The 8,397-nt window shown below is 55.4% G+C and overlaps 1 protein-coding gene across 1 annotated transcript in view; it reads left to right on the top strand.

The window, feature by feature from the left end:
- Positions 1 to 7,606, top strand: part of Kif1b (kinesin family member 1B) — a gene marked incomplete in the record, with an annotated part of 137,055 nt that extends 129,449 nt beyond the window's left edge. Inside the window, 5 exon segments of the mRNA XM_013504249.1 lie at positions 290 to 411; positions 2,168 to 2,317; positions 2,631 to 2,823; positions 2,999 to 3,117; positions 3,759 to 7,606. Coding sequence (XP_013359703.1) covers positions 290 to 411; positions 2,168 to 2,317; positions 2,631 to 2,823; positions 2,999 to 3,117; positions 3,759 to 3,801 — 627 coding nt within the window.
- Positions 7,607 to 8,397: the final 791 nt, after the last annotated feature.

The raw sequence follows: 8,397 nt of genomic DNA, 5'->3' as shown, positions 1-8,397 counted from the left end.
AGTGGTGGGATTACAGGTGTGGGCCACCATGGCTAGCTTTGGTTTTGTTCCTTGAGACAGGTCTTGCCTTGTAGTCGAGGTTGGCCTTGAACTTACCATCTAGCTCTGGCTGGCCTTGAAGTGGTGAACTGCCTGCCTTGGCCTCCCAAGTACTGGGATTGCAGCTGTCTTGTTTTCTTGTGTGATCTTGCAGCCAGCTGGTGAGAGGGAGGCGCTGGCTGCCAGAGCTCCTATGGCCAGTGCAGCCTTTGCTGCTGCATCTCATGGGCCGTGTTCCTTTTGCTTCTAGTTGTCTGATATCTCTCCAATGGGACAGGATCCCTCTGTGTCCAGTTTCAGCAGTGCCACCCTCACCCCATCCTCCACGTGCCCCTCTCTGGTCGACTCCAGGAGCAGCTCTGTGGATCAGAAGTAAGTGCCGGCGTGGGGAGGCCGTGTGTCGCCCGGGCAGCCCCGGAGTGGTGGAGCCTTGCCTCACTCTGACTACACGTCAGAGGCTGCTGGCTGTAAAATATTTTACGTGTGTCTAAAAAAAACTAACAAAACTCAACATGCTGTTAGTTACCAAATGAAGCCCAATTCAGGAAATTATAAAGCAGCCAAGTGTGCTGGCACACGCCTATCATCCCAGCACTCTGAGGCTGAGGCAGGAGGATCACTGTAAGTTTGAGGCCAACCTGGGTTACATAGTGAGTTTAAGGCCAGCCTTTACTACAGGCTCAAAAAAGAACAAAAGACTAAAAAGAAATGATGGAATGGGCTAAGCTGCTCAACTAAGACACCTAACAACACAGCACAGAGGACTCTGTTTTGCGCAGGGCCGTTCGGAGGCCTGGGCGTCTGTGTGCAGCTCTGCCTGCACGGCTCTTGGGGACCTAGGCTCAGCGTTTGCCTGCTGTCAGCGCTGTTCCGTGGCGGACGATTCCAGGCCGGGGGTGCCAGCCAGCACTCCTGCGAAGCTCGCAAAGTGAGCTGGCCATGCCCCGCCCAGAATTTCCAATCCTGGAGATGTGAGAGTCTTAAGAATTGCAGCCTCTGACATTTTCCTGGGCAAAGCTGCCATTCGTGGTCTGTGACTACAGTTTGAGCACCACTGCCGAGGGTTTCCCTGGGACTTAAAAAACCTGTATATCCGGGCATACAGTTCCTCTCAAAATACGGGGGCCTTGGAAAGGCAGAGAAGTGGCTCAGTGCTCATCAGTGGGCTGTTATAACTCTCGGGGAGGACAAGAGTGTGCAGGAAGCCCTTCCCAGACCTCGCTGCGGCCTGGTGGAGTTTACATTTGTAATCTCAGGGGAAAGTTACTAGAATTCCAATAAGTAATTCCAGTCTACCACTTACAGTGCAGTCCATGGTGAGAATAAAGACACCAAGGCATGTTTGTAGTTTTAGTGAGCCAGGGGGGTCCCAAGTCCAGCTAGAATGATGGCTAACCGGAACAAAGGCCTCCACCCAGGGCTGAACCATGGTTTTTATTAATTCGTGAAGAGGGGCGTGGCTCATGGTTGAGTGCTGTGAGAATGGTGGGAAGTAGGTGAGTGCTGTGAGCCGGGCTAGGTAGGAGGCGAGGTAGCACCTCTGCAGCATGCAGAGAGAGAGATGCAGGAAGAGTAGTCTGCATAACACAGATTAAGTATCTCATGTAGGGTAGGTGGTTTGGCTCTGATGTGTAATTTTCATGCCCTGAGATACCATAGCTTCTTTCTTGAAGCTCAATCCCAGCCGATGGTGTGGTGTCTCTCAGCATAGCTTCAGCTGCTCCCAACACTAGCTCACACCTACTGCTTGGGAGCTGTAATCAGGGCATCACTGACCTGCCATATTGCTTTAATGACTACACATCAGCACCTCAGCGAGACCCATTTGCATTGCTTGAAGCCAGCTGAGGGGATAAGGAAATGTCCTAGCCAGCTCTGTATTTATCAGAATGGTGGGAATAGAGCCAGGCTTAGCCAAAGTGGAGCCGAATGCTGTTCTTCAAGGAGAGCCATCCTGGTGGTCCTCCAGGAGAGGGGAATTGAGTCACTTCTCAGGTGAGCTCTGGGAGAGGCTGCGCGTCCTTCCCAGACCTCGTTGCCCCTTCTTGTAGCCCAGTGGCAGTGTGCTGTTTGTACCACTGAAGCTCAGAAAGGCTCGCCATCACTCTTTGGCCTGCTGTCTTTAAAGGACCCCGGAAGCCAGTTCCCGGGCCTCCAGTCCCTGCACGGAGTTTGAACAGTTTCAGATCGTCCCAGCTGTGGAGACACCCTATTTGGCCCGAGCAGGAAAACATGAATTTCTCAATCTCCTTCCAGATATTGAAGAAATCCGCCCAGGGTGAGTGCCACATTGAACAGGGTCCACCAATGAGTGGCCACGTGCGAGTTCACTTGCGGCTCCTGCGCGGCTGTGTCCTGGTCTCACGCAGCTGGGCCGGGTTCCTGCCCGGTGCTGGTATAGTGTGGGTGGGGGCACTGTTTGCTGTGTTGCTCTGCCGCTTGGGCCTGTAGGAGTCCGGGCCATTTGGATGCTTTTCCTGCTCTGCTGCATCCCAGCACTTGCACGGAGAACCCATCAGGATGGGCCTCAGCTCGTGACCATCTTCTTTTTGTGAGAAACTAAGTTCTCTGCTTTCATACTGTCCTTGTAGCTCAGTGGTCTCGAAGAAGGGATACCTGCATTTCAAGGAGCCGCTTTCCAGCAGCTGGGCCAAGCATTTTGTCGTGGTCCGTCGCCCCTACGTCTTCATCTATAACAGCGACAAGGACCCGGTGGAACGTGGCATCGTTAACCTGTGCACGGCCCAGGTGGAGTACAGTGAGGACCAGCAGGCGATGGTGAAGGTCAGTCCTGCCCGTCTGGGCCTCACTGCCATGTGTCCCGTTCCTCCCGATTCGGAGCTCTGTTGTGCCGCGAGGCTCTCCTTGGTGTGCCGCGCCGGAGACCCTGTTAGCGCGGCGGGCCGGTGACCGGCGCTCACGCCCTGCACTGACTTTCCTGTCTGCTTGTTTCTTCCAGACGCCCAACACCTTTGCCGTGTGCACAAAGCATCGCGGGGTCCTTCTGCAGGCTCTCAATGACAAAGACATGAACGACTGGTTATATGCCTTTAACCCGCTCCTTGCTGGCACAATCCGGTGAGCAGTGCCTCCTGGCTGCCTTCTCCCCTCTGCAGGGAAGGAGGCGTTGCTCTAGTTAGGTTAACAGTGGTGGGGGCAGGGCTGTCACCAGGTGGCAGCGTGCTTCTGGCCTCTGTCCCCGAGAGCTCACCTCGAGCCGGGCCGCAGTAACCCGGTGCTCTGAGGGAGGAGGCAGGGGCCGGGGCACTCAAGCCTGGCCTGAGCCACTTAGCGAAGCCCTGTCTCAAAAATAAAAATTTTTTTTTCCACACTTTACTTTTTTAAAATTGGTACATTTTCAGTATACATACTGATTACATTCATCATAGGGAATTTGTACCTGTGCAGGATAGAACTTGCTTCTTCAAAAGTAAAATATTTTAAAGGTCTGGGGTTGTAGCTCCATGTAAAGGCTTTGAATTCCGTGCCCAGCACCACCGAAAAAGAGAACTGTTATCCTGTGATCCGAGCAGTTAGTCTTTTTTTTGGCTCTTAAGAGGGCTGCAGGTGGGGCAGAGCACAGCCCTGTGGTGCAGCCTCAGATCCTGTGAGGGCCTTGTGCCTCAGGTGCCGCAGTGAGGAAGACCCGGGCCTGCAGTGGCAGAGAGGAGCGCGCACGGAGACCCGGCGTTCTGACCCCGCTCCCGTTTGCCCCGCAGGTCAAAGCTGTCCCGGAGGTGCCCGAGCCAGCCCAAGTACTGAGATAAAGGAGGAGATAAAGGAAGCGTTACCTCTCATTCTCTCTGTGGTTCTTGATGGCTGCTCTCGTATGTAACCTGTGACTTAACTGCTTGCCCTCCTGTCCGACACTTTTTCTACTTTCCTGTCCCCATCCCCATGGCTCTGTGCTCTTCTTTTTTCTTGTGCTGAGAATCTTGTTAGTAGCATGTGGCCTAACAAAAGGAAAACAGGTTTTTAAAAATCAGAAATAACCCCCCCGCCACACACACACACACACCCGGTGAGGATATCCACTGAATTACTTCTTGGTGCACTTTGGCTTCTTTTTGTGTGACGGATCCCCGACGTGACCATCAGTGGTGTCTGTCGTCTTTGCACACCTGTCTGTTTTTCAGGGTAACTTCTGTTCTCTGTGATGTCACTTTAGTTTTCTTGGGTGGCTTAGAGACCAAGGGAGGCGCATCTGGCCTTGTCGGAGCCTGGGGAAGAAACCTGCCTTTCTCCCGCCCACTGTCTCCCTTGGCCCCGGCCCAGCCCTGCGTTTCCATAGCGGACAGAGCTGTGGTGAGCGCAGGCGGGGGCAGTTATCTTCTGAGGCCCGTGACTTGTGGGAAGTAGTTACGGGGTTTTCCTAGAGCAGGAGGACAGGCAGGCCTCTAGGAGACCCAGGACAGTGGCTGCTGTTAGCCCGTGAGAAGGGATGGACAAAGGATGTGCCACTGGCCGTGGGGACAGCAATCAGAGGATGCATCACAGCAGGGTTCCTGGGGAGCCCTTTTCTCCTTGGAGAAGGGAGCTGCTCTCCAGGAGCCCTGGGAGCTCTTCTGGGCATCTGGGAGGGCCACAGCACCGTGTCACGTGCCCGGGTGCCACAGAGGGAGTGCTTCACTTGTCTGTGTGGCCTCAGTGGTCCTTGTGGACATTATGACGATGGTGATGCTGAACAGCGGCTTGTGAGTGTGGTAACTTGCTTCCATCAGAGAAACGCAGCTTTGGGCAGAAACTCAGGCATGTCCTCTGCGTGCATTGGCCGTTCCCAGTCACTCCAGTGCTCGAGAAAGCAGTGCGGTAGCCATGCTCGCCGGACCCCCGGCCAAGGCCACCCCACCACCAAACACACGACACAAGAAGGCTGGCGGGGAGCCCGCCCCGTGGTTCTCTGCTTGTCGTCTGCTCCGTGGCTCGAAGATGCTGCCCACGAAGAAAAGAGAGCTCACGGCCACCACCGAGTCTCCTTTTCCTCCAGCCGACCAAGCCGCTGGCTTAGCCACCTCAGGGGCCGCGCTCTCCTGGCTGCCGTGTGTTTCGCGGGGACCTGGCCTCACGGAGGGCCTGGGCCCTGCAGTCGCTGTGCCCGGGTCTCCGCCCTCTCATACCACCTCAGCCTGCTCCGGGGTCCCTGCTGCGTCATCAGGAAGGCCGTGCTCCTGGCCCTGCTCGGGGTGGGGGCTGGGCTGCTCCCCAGTAGAGCTCCTGCGCCCCGCAGTGCCATCTCTAGGGACCGAGCTCTGGCCCTGAGGCCTGGGCTCCGCAAAGAGGCACGAGGGGCCCCTGGCAGAGGGGGACGGGATGTCACCAAGAGCTTCACAAAGAGAAAGGGCCAAGTTAGCCAGGCCGAGCCGAAAGTGAGCAGCAGAAACTCTGGTGGATTTTATCTGTCTCCCCCTACAACGCAGGTCACTGACTGTAGTGGTCTTCATTTTCTATGTGTATGTGAGGTTTCTGACGTAGCTAGCAGTCTCTCTTCACTAAGACACAAAATACCCTTCTCACGTCCACTCAGACGTGCTTCCCGGCAGCTCCCTGGGCTGGAACTAAGTCTAATTTCAGGGAAATGAAGATGAAATTCGAAGTCACTTGTAAAGTCACATCACTGAGGTTGCTGCTGTTCCGAGGTTAGACCTTGAACGGAAGGGTCCACGTCTGGCAGGGGAGGTGGGACCCTGAGGGAGACTTTCGTGTTTTTCTCTAACACAAACGAAACTGGATTGGAAAGTCTTTGCTTTGGGGGCTTCTGACATGGGAGTGGAGCTGGGCCGTGTTCTTGGTGCTGAGGCGGCAGGGCTGTGGGGAGGTGGTGGAAGTGGGTGCGCAGTCAGTCCTGCGGGGCCCTGTGTACGGCCCTCCCTGCGCCCTGCGCCGCAGGGCTATCAGGATGGAGGGTGGAGGGTCCAAGCTCCGCTTCGAGCTCCGCTTCGAGCTCCAGGGCAGGGTTCACAGCAGGAAGTGCAGGCGGGGCTGGCTGTAGCCATGGTGGAGGAAAGTGAATAAACCTAATCTTTGAGGGAACCACATTTTTTTAAAGCACTCCTTTAACCAAACAAGCGTAGAGCCAAAAAACTCTTACGCAAATTACAGAAAGATGAGTGTTGGTTAACACTGATATCTCCTCCTCCTCTCCACGCGCCACCCTCCTCTCTCCCCGCAGGGCACAGTGTGGCCCCGCAGACAGCCCCATGCCAGCTCCCGCCTCTGTCTCTGTGCCCGCCGGGGGTCGGCAAGCTCTGCGGCGGGCTGTGTGGGGCCGGCCAGCCTCACGGTCAGGAGCAAGGCCGGGCTGCTGCCGCGCTGTGGGCACCTGGGCTGTGCCTTCATCAGGAGCAGCCGCTGTCGAGGCTGGGCAGTGTCCTCCCGGTAGAAGCCCCCGTTACCGACACCCCCCATTGGCTACATAGCCGTCATATTTTGGTTGGGTTTTTCAGCTTGTTTAGATGAAGGAAAAAATGAGCCCATCGTGAAAGGTCTGGGATCTGAGACAGGACGAACCCTCCTGGCACGTACTCAAAGCGAAGACTGTTGCCTGCTGCTTGTCTAGTTGACGGGGATGTTTAACTTTGAGAGTTCTGTGCATAGCTGCACGGCTGTCGTGAACTGCACCCTGGGCCGGCAGAGAACGCACTCACATGCTGCACCTGCCCGGCTCCCCGGCGGTCTCCGTGCCGGTGCGTGGGTCCCTCCCTTCCCCCGGGTTCCCTTTCTGAAGTGGGACTGTGAGCTTGCTCCTGAGGAGGAGACGCCTCGCTCTGCTGCCACCAGAAGGTTTGCTGAGTGCACTCAAGGCCTCTGGGGTGCGCGCCCCGCCGTCGTGTGTGGAGCGGGTCAGAGGTCGTCAGCGGAGAGGTGGGTCGCTGCTGCTGTTCAAAAGGCCATTTATGAAATTAGCACCCGAGCCCCAGCAGATCCTGGGGAGCCCCCGGCGGTGAGAGGGAGGAGTGAGCCGGTGCCGCTCCGGTGGTGCGCTTGTCTCGCTCGCACTCCCGCCCCCCGCGCCTGAATGCGTGGCAGTGGCTGTGGGGACAGGATGTGCACCTTGAGGAGGGGCTCTAGCCAACCCTGGCTGTCGTGCGTTGTCCCCCATGTCTTACCATTTGTCCTTTCCCATGCTGTGTGTCACCGCGGAACCCCCCAGCCTTCTCGTGTCGCAGGCCTGGTCTCCGCCTCTGTGGCGCTGCAGTGCTTGTCTGTTGTGTGTGAGTCTTGTCCCCATCCTCACATGCTGTCACAAGCCCCACGAGCATAAGTGGCCTTTCTGAACCCGGACTTCGCAGACTGATCTCTCCCCAGTGAAGGAGTTGAGCACATTAGCAACAATGTACATTATTAATTTTGGATTTTCATTTTCATGTTTTATTTTGTAAATAATATCTGATGTTTGGAGCTTGAGTATACACGATGTAAATACGGTTCTTGTATTTGTACTAATTCGGGTTCTTTTGCTGTATAGCCCTAGGTGTGCAACGCAGACATTACCTAACTGTGTATGGTAACCTTGCATCACGGAGTTCTTAGTGAACAAGGAAAAAATAATAAAGGTACAACAAGTGCATCTCTGGCTCCTGGTTTGCATGCATCCTGTACCTTTGTTTTGTTTTGTGTTTTTGAGACAGGGTCTCGCTATGCAGCAGTTCAGGCTGACCTTGAGCTCACTTTGTAGCCCAGGCTGGTCTTGAACTCACAAGGATCCTTCTGCCTCAGCCTCAGCAGTGCTGGGATTATAGGCGTGCGCCACCATGCCTGGCCATATCCTGTACCCTTTGGAAAGCAAAATCCAGGTGTGGTGGGGCATGCCTGTCATCTCAGCATGCGGGAGGCTGAGGCAGGAGGAGGATCGCTGTGTTTGAGGCCAGCCTGGGCTACATAGTGATTGCAAGGCCAGTCTGAACTGCATAGCAAGACTGTCTGTCTGGGGCTATAGCTCAGCGGCACGAGCGCCTACCTGGCAAGTGCAAGGTCCTGAGTTTGATTCCCAGTACACACACACACACACACACACACACACACACACACACACACACACACACAAAAGACTCTGTCTTAAAAGAAAAAAAAACTTAGGACACACTGATTTCTTAATTGGCAAAGATAATTCTAAGTCAAAAGCTCAGGGGAAAAAAAAAGCTCAGTGCTGCGACCCACACATCCCTTTTTGCTGCTCTTGAGTCAGTGCTCTCTACAAATCCAGGAAAGCGACGCTGCCCTGTGGGTGGACAGCACCGTTTCCTCTGAGCCCTGGGTCACCGCCTGTGAGGCGGTGGCCGTTCTGGGGGCCGGGGCCGGGGGTGGTTCTGAGGCTGAGGTCTGGTTTGAGAACCTCACTGTCGAAGCCGGGTGTGGTGG

The sequence above is a fragment of the Chinchilla lanigera genome, unplaced genomic scaffold (genome assembly GCF_000276665.1).
Source record: "Chinchilla lanigera isolate Chin_1 unplaced genomic scaffold, ChiLan1.0 scaffold00085, whole genome shotgun sequence".
Classification (NCBI taxonomy): domain Eukaryota; kingdom Metazoa; phylum Chordata; class Mammalia; order Rodentia; family Chinchillidae; genus Chinchilla; species Chinchilla lanigera.
This window is presented reverse-complemented; position numbering and strand designations above follow the sequence as displayed.